We start from the raw sequence: 17,299 nt of genomic DNA, 5'->3' as shown, positions 1-17,299 counted from the left end.
TCAATATTGACTAGGATCCGGTCCAGGTTGGGATTCAATTGGATTGGATATAGATTTGGATCATGGATCCAATTTGGATCCATAATCCATCCATGGCAATTTTAAAACTAACATGAATTTAAAGTTTTAAAAACAACTAACTTTAAATTAAGACTAAGGATGAGGTAGAGTTCTACCTGGGGTAGAACTCTACCCCCATATGGACTTCCAAAAGGGGGCGTCCCCCAGAATATTCAAAGGGAATATAAAATAAATAAAATAATATAATGTCAAAAATCTAGAAGGATAAGGGTGTAGAGTTCTACACATTATAGAACTCTACCCCTAAGAGGGGACTAGAAGGGGGTGTCACCCCCTCTCTAGAAGGATTAAAAAAATATATAAAAAGAGGACATAACCTCTCTCCCTCTAGAACTCGTGTTCTAGAGAGAGAGAGAGAGATAAATAGAGATAGAGAGAAAGACAGTGAAAGAAAAGAGAAAAGAGGGAAAAGAGAAGAAAAAAAAACAAGCATCTATGATTTTCTCTAGTCTTTTTCGATTTTCGAATCAAGGTACAGGTTTCTCTCTTAATTCGCACGGGAAAGGAATATGTATAAATCAATTCAAGCATGGGCTTAGAGGGGAAAAAGGGAAAATTGATATATATGTATATATGTATATATGCATATATTTTCTGGTTTGTCGATTTTATAAATCTGATATATATATATATATATATATATATATATATATATATATGCATATAATTGCAGGTTTGTCAATTTTATAAATTTGAACATATATATATGTAGATATTTCAGTATTCCTGATTTCTAATAGGTATATATATATTTCAGTTTTGTCGATTTCCATGCTCAGATTTGTCTATGTCCTTGCTTATACATCTAAAAATATGCATGTCATTTAGATTTTGCCGATTTTCATTGCTCATGCATCTGAAAAAAAATGTGTATTTTCAGTCGTGCCGATATTGTTTTGGTAATGAGTTTGAATCATGTATGCACATGTATTTGGTATTGGTCAATCCATGTACATGAATCTGATGAGAAGCTGTTGATCGATCCATGTACATGAATCTGTCCATCAGCCAATTAATCTGTGTTGTTTGATCCATGTACATGAATCGAATCATGTACATGAATCTGGTCAGCAGCTGATTAATCTGTGTTGGTTGATCCATGTACATGAATCTGATAATGTATATGAATCTGGCCCGCAGCTGATTAATCTCTGTTGGACAATCCATGTACATGAATCTGATCATGTACATGAATCTGGCCAGCAGCTGATTATGAACCTGATCTTGTACATGAATCTGGCTAGCAACTGTTTATGTTCCTGGTTGGTCAATCCATGTACATGAATCCAACCAGTTGATGTTATTTCCTTCCTGGCCGATCCAAGTACATGAATCTGATCATGTACATGAATCCGACCAGTTGATTAGTTCTTGACTGGCCGATCCATGTACAAGAATCTGATCATGTACATGAATCCGACCAGCTATCGTTACCTTATGACTGGTCAATCCATGTACATGAATCTGACTAGCAATGGTTAATGTCTGATTGGACGATCCATGTACATGAATCTGACCAACATTGATATTTTCTGATTTGTTTATTCGTGTACATGAAGCTGATCATGTACACGAATCTAATTGACACTTGTAATTTTCTAATTAACCGATTCATGTATATGAAGTTGATCATGTACATGACTCTGATCAGTACTTGTATGTTTCTGATTAGCCAATTTATGTACTTGGAGCTGAACATACACATGAATCTGATCAGGAATTGTGTGCCTATTCCTGCTTAGCTAATTCATTGTATATGAAGCTGATCTGATCGTATGCAAGCTTGCAGTCAGCTAGTCATGTACATGAATCTGATTTGGAATATTATTTTTTGATTAGGTACATAAATCTTGATCCTAAACCGATCAGTTTACAATTTGCATATCATACACAAGATTTTGAATATAATTAGATGTTTACATGACTGTGATCATATGCATGTTTGGTTGATCATATGCATAAAATTGATCATGAATGGTGTGGTTTGCAAGCTTTCTATTTGCATGTGTATGTGGTTAGCTAAATGTGCATTCTTTTTGTATCATGAATGTGCATTGTGAACATAAATTGTGAAACTGTGTGTGCTTATGTTTACTGAAATTTTGCAATTGACATAAATCACTTTTTGAGATAGGTTAGTGGTTATGTGTGAGTCGTTGTAGGCCTATATAAGCCACGAGCATGTGTTGCTCATGTTACTGAATTATTTATGCATTGCAAAATGAATAATGAATTTTTTTGTTTTTCCAAAATTAATTACATTGTTAAATTATGAGGGTCAGGGCCCAAAATGGTTAATAAATGTTGATTTGCAAAATGGTTTTTGGGTAAAACACTTGAAATTGATTTGAAATGATAAAAGAGACCAAAATAGTATAAGTATACACTTCCTTGATGTCTCTTCTACAATGTAGGAATCTTGGATGGCGGTCATAGGGGACCGTGAGGATACTAAAACTCCGTGTGCAATTGTGCGTCAGAACCCGATATGTGGTTTACTTCCTAGCCACGGATTTAAGGAGCTTTCAACTACTTTATCTGGGGATGGTGTTGTTGACTTAGCCATAGTTATTGGTATAGCAAGAAAGTGGCGTCAGTGAATGTTGATTTTCCTGATGTTCCGGCATTAAGTGTTGATTCCTAATGTTCTGATTAATGGTGTTGATTCCTGATATAGGTCGAGAAACAATTCTAGAACTCAGTAAATAAAATACAAATTGTGTGTTAAGCTATGACTGGGAACCTAACTTGAACTTCGAAAATTGTGCCCGTTTTGAGTGTTTGTGTGTTTAAGAAAAAGTGAAAATTAAATTTATGTGCATTTAATAAGAATATGCATGCAAAAGCAACTCTGATAAATAACTTAATAAGTTATTCATGCATGTGAATTGAATCATGCATATTTTACTATTCAGCACTAGTTTCATACATTTCTACATATTTGATTTGACATGATGTTGAATGTTTGGATGGTAAGTTAATTTTGTTAAGTTATTACTTGTGATTTCCTCTGAAATTTATGCATGAGTTAATTTATGTTATTTCCTTTACTATTGAATTTTTAGAGGAATTCGTATGAGGACTTCGGTTCTTACATGTTTTCTTAAAACTGTTTTACAGGCACAGATGCTCAGTGATGTTTAGGACTGGCTAGCTAGAGGACGAGAGACTTGTGACTTGGTCTTTGGGTTCTAACTAGAGCGCAGGGTTATGATAGAGTCGATTGTATGTTTTTGGATATTTTGACTTATTAATTTATTAATGAAGTTATATTTGCCACTTCTAGTTGATTCAATGCATGGAATGGTTTCAGGTTTGGTTATTAAATCTGTGATGTACCTTGGATCTTTGGGAGGTTTTCCGCAATTGTTTAAAAAAAATCAACTATATCCACTATTTTTCGAGGGTCAGTTGGGGTCGTTACACAATGGCTCTATTTAGAGTCGTTGGGGCCTCTCCCAATGTCTCTATGGAGGTTGTTGCTTATGTATATATAGGGGTAAAACCCCTCTCTTATGGATGCTTTTTGCATGGATTTATATCAATAAAATATTATTTTTAGCCTCTTGTGTTGACCCCTTTAGTTGGTTTTGTGTGTTGGCCCATTTGTGGCTGATTGTGTGTTCACTTTGGTATTTTGGTGGACTTTGTTGCGGCTTTTTTGTGTGTCCACTTTGGTGATATGGTGAACATCGTTGAAGGCTCTCATTTTTTTACAACACAATGGACTCGAATAGAGAGTACAGTCATTCGGGTGATTGTACTTCTAGTGTGTCAGTCAGATCCATTTTTTTATCATATCTCAGCATCCCGATATCAAAAAATTACGATTTTCGAAGCGTTGGAAAGATATTTCTGTCGTCTGCGTTTTCACTATTGACCATATTTTCAAATTCAATGACCTACCGAATTGAATTTCAGTAGTATCAGTCACTTCCGTATTTCAAAAATTCCATATTGAAAGCTTTCGCAATAGAATAGTAGGTTTGATGTCTTGGTCGCGAACCGACTCGTGATCGGTTTGCACCATTGGCTCTCAAAAAAAGACTAAATGAAGTTCCTAGACTGTGGAGAACAATGAATATTTTCAGGTGGAAAGTTTGTTTCGCCATTAAATCAGAAAACAATAGTCTACAACCTTGATAAAAGAGATGGATAAAATCAGGCTGAGTTAATAAAAGAAAAATCACCATTATCAGAAAACCATCATAAACACACACACACACACTGCATATCAAATAGTACACAACTTCACAAAAAATAATATATAAAATTATACAATTTCCAAACTAGATTATTTCCTGTGATTACCAATATATTAGCCTAAAGGCAACAAGAATGTATCAGCATAATAAAGTAGAAATACGTCTTAAATTAGTATCACATAGCATGCATGTATACATATAGATATATGTGTGTGTGTGTGCATGCATGTGTGTGTGCTGAGCATGAAAAAAACAGACAAAAGATTTTGTTAAACACTACATCTAATATTTAGAATAATTTCCCCAAGAATTTGCATATACCCGATGCCCAGTTGCTTTCAACTTAGGTAGCAAGCGATCTAGCATCTCCAGCTTCCCACAAAGTCTCACAAGAGGTGGCAGAAAATGCTTAGGTAACAGACTGTCAATCTACACATGGGAAAAAAATATATTCAGGAGAGAAACATCAAGTTATATGGCTCTCTAAGTACATAATAGAAAAGATCAAACAAATGGTAAGTTTGAACATGCCTCCTCTGCATGCAACTGGCTAAGATATGGATGATTGCATATGTTACGAAGCTCCATTACAGAGTTATGGACCGAACGTCCCTGAAAACATTAAAGAGAAAATCAGGCATGGAGAGTAGTGAAGAAGCAGCTAGCCTAGAACGTTGAGAATTTGCACCAACTTCATAAGTACCTTTGTAGTTCCAATGGAACCAAGGTTTTCCTCTACCCTCTTCATTAAAAGCTTTTGATAAGCAGATGCCTCACACCTTACCAATCTTTCTATCTTCTCAGGCAGTTCATTTTCAACCTGTCAAGATAATCACAACGTGGTGGATAAAAGAATCAAGTAACATGTCAACAAAATATTTTTTCAGCATTAAAATTTTGCAATACGTGTATTCATACAAAGAGCATAGGGCCATAGGCTATTCACTGTTGTAGATGCTTAGATACTTCATTTTTCCCTTGAAGTATGTTTGTGTATAAAGGGGAATGCAAGTACCACAAGAAAGAGATGTGCAGGTCAGACTTGAAGTGTGTAGGATCCAATGTTCAACTTATTTTCTATAAAAAGGATTACATTGGACAATAGTTGCCAAGCAAAAATTTTATAGAAAATTTCAGCATGAATAACTAACCCAGATAGTTATATTTCATTAATAATTATCTTGTTGATTGGATCCGCTAGTACTTGCAGCAGAAGAAGCCCCTCCTTCCACTGTTGTTCAAATAAAAAACTGTTTAAACCACTAAATTAAATGAGTACAGGAGAAAATTTTAAACTTTAAACGAAGTATATGGAAGAAACATGGTGTGTACATTGCATGTGTGTATGTGTGTATATAATATATATATACATAGAGAGAGAGAGAGCATAGTTGCCAGAGTGTGAATTTAAAATGGAAAGCAATATGTGAAACAGAATCACGAGTCAGTCATTTCAAATGTTTAGAGGATTTGGTAAGTGGGAAGTGGGAAGTGAGTAGAAGTGTTATGGGAATCGATTAGAAAGGGATATGTCAAATCATATGAGATATTGATAACTTGATTGAGATAAGAAGAAACTTTGAAGGAAGATCACTATCAAGAATATCATTCTATTAGAAAATCTATAGGTCACTTTGTTAAGACAATAACACACAAACACACATGCAACAAAAGTACAAAATATTAAAAAAACATCTTTTCATAAGCTCAATTTAGACAGTATATATTGAAATACTAAAGAGTTTGAGCGATAATTCATGCACATTTTATCACATATATTACAAATCTAAGAAAATCATTGACTTTTTCATCTAAAGAGCAAACTTAAGAAGCAATAACAAAATATTTTCATATTAACTCAAAATTTGCAAAAGAAATCTTACATTCAAATAGTGTTATATCATTATAATTTTAGAATTCTAACAATCAAATAAGGTTAAGATAAATGACATGAGGTCTCTGACAAACCTTGTGCTTTAATCTCCGAAGTACAAAAGGACGAAGAACTTGATGTAGCCGGTTTATAATCAAAAGATTTTCCTCTTCAGACAGCAAAGCCTACAATTGCAAACAGCAAGACAAGAAATTGCTTACCTGAATCTTCCTTTCAACTAGGGTACAGACTTAAGAGTGCCAAATCAAGAAAAACTATAATGACATCTAAGCTTACTTCATCAGGTGAATTATCATTTCCATTCTCAAAAGGTTTGTTGAACCACTGCGAGAAATCTCCAGCAGAGTTGAAAATGTTTGGCAGCAGGAAATTGAGCAGAGCCCATAGTTCCTCTAGATTGTTCTGCAAAAATAAGTAATTAATTAAGTAAATATGCAGAAAGACAAACAATACAACAACAACAACAACAACAACGCCTTCATCCCAAAACAATTGGGGTCGGCGATATGAACCAACAAAGAAAATCATTCTGGGTCTTCCACATGAATCCTTCTCCTCCATTCATTTCTATCCAATGCCATGTCCTCGGTGAGGTTCAATTCATATCCTTTCCTATCACCTCCATCCATGTCTTCCTAGGCCTACCCCGACCTCTTTTAACTAATATATTTTCCCATTTCTCCATCCTTCTAACTGGAGCATCATTAGGCCTTCGTCGAATATGTCCAAACCACCGTAAACGATTCTCTCTCATCTTATTTTCAATGGGTGCAACGCCTACCTTCTTACGTATCTTCTCGTTCCGAATCTTATCTTTTATTGTATTTCCACACATCCATCTCAGCATACGCATCTCAGCTACACTCATTTTTTGAATATGATGTCTCTTGGCAGCCCAACATTCCGTACCATATAGTAAAGCGGGCCTAATAGTCGTCCTATAAAACTTTCCCTACAACCGCAATGGCATTCTACGATCGCACAACACTCCAGTTGCACTCTTCCATGTATATGCCAAAGAATAAAGATGAAAACTACATACATTAGTGTATACACATTCATTCATCCACCCACTCACGCACACATGTATATGCATATGTGTGTTTGTGTGTATGAAGAAGAAAGAAAAAATAACATAAAAATGTTGATAGCTCCAAACTAAGGTTAGCAGACTAGAAAGCGGAAAACGAAGCAAGAAATGAGATATTTTAAATTTTATAAGAAGTGGGAAGCGAGGAATCAATTTAAAAGCAAAATAGGAATAAAAGAGGAAGTGATATGGGATCAAATGAGAAGCAAAATACAAATCAAAAGAGAAAGAAATAAAAATGATTATTCTTAAATTTTGTGATTTTGTAGTGTAAGAGTTAAATTCTTCTCAAAATCTAAAAATGATGGTTGCCAATTTAAAGAAACTACATGAAAAGTAAGCGGGGAGTGTGAAAGGAAGCACAAGAAAAACATAAAATGAAGCGTGAGAGAAGCATATAGGAATCATGTAGGGAAGCATGAAAGAAACGTGTAGGAAACATAGGAGAAGCATGAGCGAATGGAGATTTCTATCAAGTTTTGAAAGCAAGAAGTTTTGGGCTTTCGAAGCGAATTTTGGGGAAGCATACTTCCCACCTATCTATGAAGCTTTCGGCAACTCTGCACCAAACCAATGGAGAAGTCTAGTTAGATCACAGCTTCAAAAATGTCTGTACAGAAAATGTTCTGTCTTTTAGTGAACATTAAGTGTCCGCAAGAAAATCAGCAACATTGTTAAACGAATCTTTGTTAACCTGAAGAGGAGTCCCAGTCAATAACAAGCGGTGAGAACTCTGGTAGTGCTTCAGTTCCGCATTCAGCTTGCAAGATGCATTCTTGATGCGGTGCCCTTCATCAATAATAACGTAATGCCAAAGTATCTTGCTTAATTTTGGTCGATCATGTTTGTTCATTAAGTATTCATATGTTGTCAATAGGACATTGAATTTCTGATGAACAATCCTTTCCCTACAAATATAAATAGCATATTGGTATTAACTATTAAGTAACGCATCATTCAAGTCACGACTGGGAATGCTAAAGCAAGAATAGAAATATGGTGCTAAGCCATTACTTGAATAGTTTTCGCCGTTCTTCAGGTGGACCAGCATACAGAATTTTGCTGATACTAGGGGCCCAGAAGGTAATTTCTGCATCCCATCCAGGTAGAACAGAAGAAGGTACTACCACAAGAAAGGGTCCTCTGTCATTTTTTGACTCCATCAAGTAACATATCAAAGAGATAACCTGTACAAGAAGAAATGAAGTTCGCTCGTATATGAGGAGAAAAAAGTAGAAAACCAAAAAGAAAATAAAGCAGTCAATGTCGAAACGCTTTCAAGAAAGAAATGAAGCTTCAGAAACATACCTGAACAGTCTTACCAAGACCCATTTCATCGGCAAGAATCCCATTCAAATGGTTATTGTAGAGCGAAACAAGCCAGCGGAGACCATTCATCTGGTACCTGAAAAGAAGAAGAAACTTTAGTAAAACTTGTACTAAGATATATTATGAAACACTCTCAAAGCCAATAATGGAATCAGAAGACCAAATAGCAAGTGGTAAGGCAACTCACTCCCTCAATTTCCCACCCTGAAGAATGCTAGGCTGCTCATTTATGCTCTCTTTTATACTGCAAACAAGGTCAATCAGTATTACTTGAAATGATCTGAATAAATCCCAGAAATAAAAAGTAAAATATCAAGGTCCACAATGTAATCAGAAAAGTAATTCTGCTTAAAAAGAGCCACTTTTTAGTTGGCGGATGCTGCACCTACAATTAGGAAAGATCCTAAATAATTGGCCATGCTTCTGTACCTGTGAGCTATTTGGTAGTATTTTTCATTGTTTTCCAAGTAATGCTGCACAAAAAGATCACATCATCGTGATTCCACTTTCCAATAAATAAATACCATACACAGAAATACTCGGGCTGGTGGGGTTAGGGAATAGATATATAGAAATTTAAAACTTACCCGAGCTTGATCACTTTCATCTTCATTTTGCACAGAAACCTCACTTTTATCTGTCGCATTTAGTGCTTTGGAATCATCCATTTCCATCTCAAAGTGTCTTGTCATAGATTTTGCTTCTTGAAGCTTAGCACCAAGTTTTTGAAGATATTTTTCAGTCTCCTTTAGCAGTTGCTTCACACGTTCAGATTTTGCATCCTAACAGAAGTGTACACCAACAATATGTAAAATAAGGACAAAAAATATTGACTCTATTTTAAGAAAGAGATAAAGGAAAATCAGTAGACCTGAACCATTCGTAGATATCCCTCCACATCATTGTTCTTTAACAGATTTATCTTCTCACGTTGGATCCTCTCAACCTTTTCCTTGTGGATCCGATCTTTTCTTTTGTGAAACTCCTTCACAAATCTATTAAATCCTTTCCAACGCTCCCGCCTAACTTTGTAAAAATCATCCAATCTTTCCCTGTATAGAAGATGCTAATATTAAGATTCTTGTTTCAAATCATTCAATATGGGATAAAAGATATATAAAAGGAGATTGAGATACAATCATAGGATGGAGCTGTAACAAGGTGCTCACAACAAGACAGCCAATAATATTAATCATAATAAAAGTATATATAGCTAAACATTGCAAGCAAAAATATAACTTAGAAAAGAATACCAGACACTAAGTAGAAGCATTTATAATACATACTTGTGTGCTTCTAAATCACCAAAGAACTCTTTTTGTCGCTCGCGGAGACGCTTTTGTCGCTCCTCCCTCATTTTGACTTCATATCTTTCCAGCTGCTTGACCCGCCTTCCATGTCTATGCTTCTTAATTGTTTTCAAGCGATCCATGTCAGATGTAATGGGTTTGAAGTGATCATGAAGAAACTCACTGTCACAAGCAACAAGTGACATCAACAACCTCAAAAAAGAAGAGGAGCACTGGGTAAATATGCTAGAATAATACTGATAACAAAAACTATGGAAGAACTATTATAAGTATTCTACTATTTTTTTTATATTTAAATAGAGAAACAGCCCCCAGGATCAGAGACCTAGTCGTGCTGGCTCTGCCTGTCGTGCTGGCTCTGCCTGTCGTACTTACGATCACTGTCCTGTCAGCATAAAACTCCGTCGGCTTGCCCCCTTACATTCAAATAAAAAATGTTCAGATCAATTGACATTACCTTTTCATGCGGCGTTGCAAATGAAGAAGCTGCAGTTTCTTAAGCTCAATGACACTCTTTGTCTTGGATGTGGTAGTGTTTGAAGAACTCACAACTTCCTGCCATTAGTAGATGATGCAAATCAACAATCAATATAATCACACTGTAACTATAAACCAAATGTATTCATTTACAAGACGAGAAAAAGGCAGTATTAGTAGAGTTGATGTGGTTCTTATCACATATACTCAGTTACCTAAATCAATCTGTGGAGTGACCAACTAAAAACTGTGTAATAACTATCAGAAAGAAACACATTCTTATTGAGATGTTAGAAAAAATTCTGCTCATCAATATCAAAGCTTATATCCAACTGCCCATGGGATCTCTACTCATCTAGTGGTGGCAACTTGTGAAAGTCACCAGGTGTCACAACTTTAAAACCCACACAGTGCAACCCAGGATTACCGGAAACGCTATAGACCTCAAGGAAGCGCGCTTCCTCGAAACCTATGTCACATGAGTGCGGGTGCGGGTGTGGCACTTTAAAAAAACTTGGGTGCGAGGGTGTGCGGAGGGTATATATATATATATATATATATATATATATATATATATATATATATATATATATGTATATGCTTTAACAGTTTTAGGTTATCAATACTAATGAAATAAAAATAATTATCATATCATAAAACAATTATCATATCATCAATTCATGCAATAAATCAAACTAACTACAAAGTACAAGTCAAGTAAAGCAGATTGCATACCAATCAAACAAGTCAAGCAGAAAAAAAGAAAACAAGTCAAGAATAAAAGAAGCAAATTATACTAGCAAAAGAAGCAAACCTGGGTTCGGTTCTTCTGAACCCAGGTCTGGGTTCAGGTTTTGCCGAACCCAAGCTTGGGTTCAACATAGCCGAACACAGCAACCCTGGGTTCAGGTTCTGTTGAACCCAAACTCGGGTTCAGCAGAGCCGAACCCAGCAACCCTGGGTTCAAGTTCAGTCGAGCTCAAGCCTGGGTTCAACAGAGACGAACCCAGCAACCCTGGGTTCTGGCTCTGTCGAACCCAGTGTTGTTGAGTTCGACGGTTCGGCCCTTGCGGCAAAGAGGGGAGGAGGTGGGAGGAGAAAAAAGAAGAAGAAGAAGAGAGAGAGAGAGAGGAGGAGGAGGAGGTGGAGGGAGGAAGAAGAAGGGAGGAGGCAGAAGAGGAGAAAGAAGAAGAGAGGACGAGAGAGAGGCATACCTGAGTGTCGATGTTGTCGCAAGAGGGTATTCGGAGTCGTCGTCACTGTCGTAGGAAGTGATGGAAGAGGAGTGGGGATGGGGGCGGAGAAGGGGGGGAGGGTTTACGTAATTGTGCCCTAACCCCCAAAAAAAAAATACACACAATTTTGTTCATTTTTTTTTACTTGAACGAAAATGGACTTTGTCATAGTTGACTGAGTCTATTTCTAGACATTGATAACCCTAGGTACGGTTGACCGCAAGCGACCCTTTTAAATGGGAAGATCGCTCTCCTTTTATGGGATATGTGATTCCCAGAATTGGGAATTGTGTTTCGTTTTTTGGGGGATCTTAGACAACTTTACCCTTAAGTAAATTTCTTTTACCCAAAAGATAAAAGAAACACTATTTTTTCAAAAGGCAAAGCGAGCTCCAGCGACCACCATGGGTGTCCTCGAGTATGCTCTCTTTGTCTCTCTCTCTAACTCTCTTCCTCTCTAACAATCTCAACTCTCGTCTCTCACTCTGACTCTCTCTCTCCCCCTCTTTTCGTCTCTTGCTCTCTCTGTCTCTCACTCTCTTGTTCTGACACTCTCTCCTCTATCTTCGTCTCTCGCTCTCTCTGACTCTCTCTCTCCCCCACTTTTCGTCTCTTGCTCTCTCTGTCTCTCACTCTCTTGTTCTGACACTCTCTCCTCTATCTTCGTCTCTCGCTCTCTCTGTCTCTCACTCTCTTTCTCTTACTCTCTCTCCCTCTCTCGCTCTCTCTATCTCTCTGTCCCTCTCTCTCGCAAGCTCTATCTCTCTATCTCTATCTCTATCTCTCTCTCCCGCTGACTCTCTCTCCCGCTCGGCAAAATTTTTAGGATGTATCAATTTGTGACTTTGTGATATATTTAGAAAAATGCAATATTTTCAAAACATCATCAATGTTTGTTACATAGCTTAAAAGATTTAATCATTTAAGTTAAAACTTTGGTATGCATCTCTGAAATTTAATCATGTTCTCTTAATCATACATGCATAGATTACTTTATTAGAGGTTGAGGTTTAATCCAATTGGGACACTGATAAGCAGTGAATTGATAGTGCTAGAAACAACATTAATACTTTTGATTTTTTAACACGATACAAGACTCATCCCATGTCAAAGGGCAATAAAGATGTAAATCTGGCAATTAAATTCAAGATATTACTAACCTTTAATTTGCACACAATACACTTAATCAAATTTATTAGTTTTCTATAGCTTATACTTTTACTACCAATAATGTAATATTTTTTTATTATTTTAGTACTTCTTAAATTCTTGTTGTAGAATATGGAATGTGTATTATGAATTTTTCATTATGTATTAATTATCAAATGCTTGCAACATGATGTATTTATTAAATTGTTGCACTTGCATATATGATTAAGTTTTGAGATTAATAGAACAGCTTTAAGGTTATCTAGTCATGTTTTATTTTGTCAATGATAACATAAATTTTATATTTTGGTAAATTAAGAAAAATATAATTACATTTTCGGTTCTTGTTCGGTTTTTATCGCTTCCCATTACAATCCGAGATTGTATTCCTCCTCATTTCCCCTACGGTTCCAGTTTGATTCCTATATCGCTTTCGGTTTGTTATTCCTCTCGCTTCTGAGACGATTCCCGAATCGCTTCTAAGTCGTTCCACGCTTTCCGCTTTCTAAAGTTTTAGAAGTACCTCACTTCTCGCTTCCACTTCCTGAATCGCTTCTCACACTCGCTTCCTCCACTGGCAATATAAAACCCACGTAAAAAAAAATCGGACCCGACCCAGGCCCGCCCTCGTTAGGGTTTTAAAAACCCAACGCAGGGTGAGGGTTTTAAAACAAAACCCTTCCCTGTGCGCCGCGCCCTGCCCACGTTGCTCCACCCCCTCGGCAGGATAAGGAAACCCCTTTAGGGTTTCCCCCGAAGATCGCCCCCGAGCTCTTTAAGAGCATCCCAGGAGGGGAGGGTGGACGTGCCCCCTTCTTCTCCTCCTCCTCCTCTCCTCCCGACGTCTCTCTCTATCTCATTGCGATTTCCAGCAAGCCCCGACGTTGCTGCCTCCTTCTTCCAATCGCCATCACCGGCGACCTCGCAAAGGAGCCTGACATCGACAACGACGCCCCTCCTCTTCCAAATACGCCCTCCATCCCCTCGGTCTTCTTCCTCCCTGTGCTTGGCAGACGCCTTAACGACCGCGAGAACCCCCATCTCCGTCGACACTCCATTCCTTCCACCATCTTCTTCTGTTTGTCGGGACCAACGCAGGCAACCACCTGTCGTTGGCCATCGTCTCTTCCCTCTCGGTGGTACATCCCAGCCATCGTCGTCACCGGCGACCACCTTAGGGTGACATCCTCCCTGTCCTTGCCCCCCTCATGAGCCGCAACCCTCTCCCCTCCGGCAAGCCATTGCCGGCGACCGTGCCATCACCCTCAGGTAACCCGATCTCTCTCACCCCCTCTTCTCGCACGCCCTCTCTCCTCTGCATTGTTGGAGCGCCGCCACTGTCGCCGAGATTTCTGGCAGGCAGGGTGACGCCATGCCTTCCTTTGGTCTGGCAGGGGCTTTGCCCCTGCCGATTTCTTTTTCACTCGCCCTTCGACAGGCTGGCAGGGGTCGAACCCCTGTTGCCTGGGCCCTTCTTTCGATAGCTCGGCAGGGGTCGATCCCCTGCTACCTTTGTTTCCTCTAACAGACCGACAGGGCGATGGCCCTGTCGCCTCTTTTCGGCAGACCGGTAGGGGCCAAGCCCCTGCCACCTTTACCTTCTCGGCAGGGGCTTCGCCCCTGCCCTTTGTGTCTTTCATCAACAGACAGGGGCAAGGCCCCTGTCGCCTTTGGCTTGGTCGGCAGGGGTGATGCCCTGTACCTCCCTGTCTCCCTCTCCTGCCCTTGTTCGTTTTTGACGGGGGGTTGTCCCTGTTTCTTTTAGGCTCGCGGCAGGGGGCGAGGCTCCCCTGCTATTCCTGTGTTGCTTGGTAGAAGGCTCCACCCCTGCCTCTTATTAGTTTTCCTGGCAGGGGCCGATCTCCCTCCGATCTTTTCCTGTTTTAGCAGAGGGGTGCTTTGGCACTCTCTCTTTTTCGCGCAAGGCGGACGGTCGACGAGTAGGGAAACGCTCCTGCTCCCTGCCTTTTCTTTGGTCACTTTCATACTAACATTGGGTTTCCTGCAGACTCTGCGACATATTCCACTCGTACCCCGCGACCTGAGCCCCCGCATCGCCTATACTCTCAAACGCTCGCAGCGACGCAACCTCATAACATTCCGAGGTAGGGTAAAGTCGCACAAAAGGGCAATGGAAGAACCTAATTAAGTTGAAATAATTAAGTTGCCCATGCTAGACATGCTTAGAGTTATATTGCTTCTGCATTGCGTATTTTCTTGTTTGCATGCTCATGGGTCGAGGTACAATTTTATTCTTCGATTATTATTTTGCGTAGTTGTTTATGAGTTTAAGGTGGGGTTTCGTACTTCCTGAAATATATATGCCCTTGTTTGGTTGCATACATTTTTGCCTGCACGTTTCCTTTGAGTGAGGTACGACTTAGTGTCTCATGTATTACTTATGACCTTATGTGTTTGTCTATCTAAGTGGTCAAGGTATGGTTTTGGTACCTCGTGTGTTACTTATGTGCTTTTCGCTCAAGGTGCGGCATCGCAAGTCGAGAGTTGTTTGTCGTCATGTTATAATCTGCATATGTTCACACTTATGGTAAATATGTACTTCCATAAATGTAGTCTTGTGCCTATCCTGATTTCACTTATTTTCAAAATACTAGAAGTTGTGCTTGTGTATTGCAGTTCTTTAAAAGCGAGTTTCATTTTGCGAACCCAGTGCTCTTCAACTTGCACAGCTTTTGCAAAGTTAAGTTTTAAGCCTCGCAGAATTGCGAAGTTACATTTGAGCCCTCCCAAGTCCACACACTTGGGAGAAATGTTTTATAACCTCGATTCAAGTTGCGGCTGAATGTGAATAACCCCGATTGGGGGCAAGAGCCTATGATCAAGTGAGGTTCTGTTGAAGGACTCATTCTTCATTTATTAAACCTAGTGTCGCGTGTTGTGCGAATCATGTCGATACTAAGATAAGTTTTGGATGTAAGATAGATAGTGATCTGCCTTGTGTGAATGACTCAATGTGGCATTGTGGCTTTTAAGGATGAATCGTGTCAAATGAGCACTCCTATATTCTTTGGATCGTTATGAAGTTGTGTGTTGGGGGTTCCTTTTCAGAAGCCTACGCACCTCCCTTTTTCAGTATAGCGTACTTTTAGACATGCACAACATGTTAAGTACTTTGTTGATCGGACGAGAGATCCGAGACGACCTTGTATCATGAAATATGCAAATTATTCTTGAAATGAATTCAAGACTTATCTTGCCAAATTGTGTTGTGTTACTTCTTATGCAGATAATATCTGTTGGGGTTTCTTTGGTGAAACCATATTCCTTTCATCGTAGTCGTACTTTTGACAAGTATGACCGTACTTTTTGACAAGTACGTCTTCTTACGTTGCGATGATTGGATGAGTAGGTTGTGGCAGCCTATCTGAAAGGAATCATAGAACTTTCGTATGTCACTTCAGAATATCAGTTGGCAGATTTCTTCACCAAAGCATTGTGTTCTCCGCTGTTCAACTTTCTTCTTGGCAAACTTTCGGTCATCATGCCCTAAGTTTGAAGGGGGGTGTTAAATTGTAATATCAAATGAATGTAATTATATATATTTTATATATATAGAAAGTTACATGCACATATATATTTCATATATATGTACATGTACCTACCTACATATATATATATATATAAAGTATATTTATTTATTTCTTGTAATAGTCATAGGGTAGTTTAGTCATTTTGCATATATTCTTTTTTCGAATATGTTGTAATTATTTTGTTCTTTTCTTTTAATTCTTTTCTTTTTTTATTTTTTGTTTTTTGTAAAAGGTGGTGTACACCTTGGAGGGGCCCACCATCTAGTCGTTGGGCCCCTTCCAACGGTCACATTTGTGACCGTTGGATGGGCTCCAACAACTAGAAGTGGAGCCCCTCCAAGGCTTCCACCTCCTCTATAAAAAGGGGTATTCCCCTTATTGTATGGTCATGGCTTTGGGTCAAAGCCCAAGTGATTTATAAAGTTTGTTATTTATTTTTATGCCTTGGAGCATTTGTGATATTTTGTGAGTTGTGCTTTTGTGCACAAGTGCTCTAAGTGTTTTTATTGTGGATGTGTGCACGTGTTTCTTATCAAGAATATTGAGGTCTTGATCATAGTATCTTATTGAAGATACTTTCACAAGACATACTCTAGAACAAGTGAGAATATTGTGGAAATACCTTTCTTGAACCAAATAGATCAAGAAGACACAAGGAACTTAGAGGCCATCTCAGATTCCCTTCCAGCTGATCATGTGCAAGTTGTCTACACACGCATGCATACAAACACTTTAACGCCCCAAAATCCAGGACTTGATGTAACGCCCCAAAAATCCAGGACTTGTAACTTTTAGAATAGTTTAGAAAGCTTTGAAATCATATAATTATCAGAGTTTAAATAGTACTTCAGCAGAAAAATGATATTTTTAAAACCACAAGTCAATGGACCTTTAGCGCATTACAGCGTAAACTTTCCTTTGTCGAATTCCGCACAACTATTGAAATCAAATGGTTTTAAAATGCAATTTCAATGATTT

The 17,299-nt window shown here is 38.3% G+C and overlaps 1 protein-coding gene across 4 annotated transcripts in view; it reads right to left on the bottom strand.

Moving 5' to 3' along the window:
- Positions 1-17,299, bottom strand: part of LOC149841047 (uncharacterized) — a 167,809-nt gene that overhangs the window by 72,242 nt on the left and 78,268 nt on the right. For 3 of the 4 annotated variants that reach the window (XM_090003557.1, XM_090003554.1, XM_090003555.1), the window contains 15 exons: positions 10,367-10,464; positions 10,235-10,294; positions 9,886-10,071; positions 9,471-9,651; positions 9,187-9,381; positions 9,029-9,072; positions 8,787-8,843; positions 8,579-8,675; positions 8,285-8,457; positions 7,965-8,178; positions 6,457-6,582; positions 6,255-6,344; positions 4,990-5,106; positions 4,818-4,898; positions 4,608-4,715 (listed from right to left, as the gene is read on the bottom strand). In XM_090003557.1, coding sequence (XP_089859683.1) covers positions 4,608-4,715; positions 4,818-4,898; positions 4,990-5,106; positions 6,255-6,344; positions 6,457-6,582; positions 7,965-8,178; positions 8,285-8,457; positions 8,579-8,675; positions 8,787-8,843; positions 9,029-9,072; positions 9,187-9,381; positions 9,471-9,651; positions 9,886-10,071; positions 10,235-10,294; positions 10,367-10,464 — 1,827 coding nt within the window. The remainder of the gene's footprint in view (positions 1-4,607; positions 4,716-4,817; positions 4,899-4,989; positions 5,107-6,254; positions 6,345-6,456; positions 6,583-7,964; positions 8,179-8,284; positions 8,458-8,578; positions 8,676-8,786; positions 8,844-9,028; positions 9,073-9,186; positions 9,382-9,470; positions 9,652-9,885; positions 10,072-10,234; positions 10,295-10,366; positions 10,465-17,299) is intronic. The other variant, XM_090003556.1, reaches the window with a different exon arrangement.

This window comes from Nuphar pumila, chromosome 4 (genome assembly GCF_984573655.1).
Source record: "Nuphar pumila chromosome 4, dmNupPumi1.hap1.1, whole genome shotgun sequence".
Lineage (NCBI taxonomy): Eukaryota > Viridiplantae > Streptophyta > Magnoliopsida > Nymphaeales > Nymphaeaceae > Nuphar > Nuphar pumila.
Note: the sequence above shows the minus strand (reverse complement) of the source record. Positions and strands in the feature narration are given on the sequence as shown.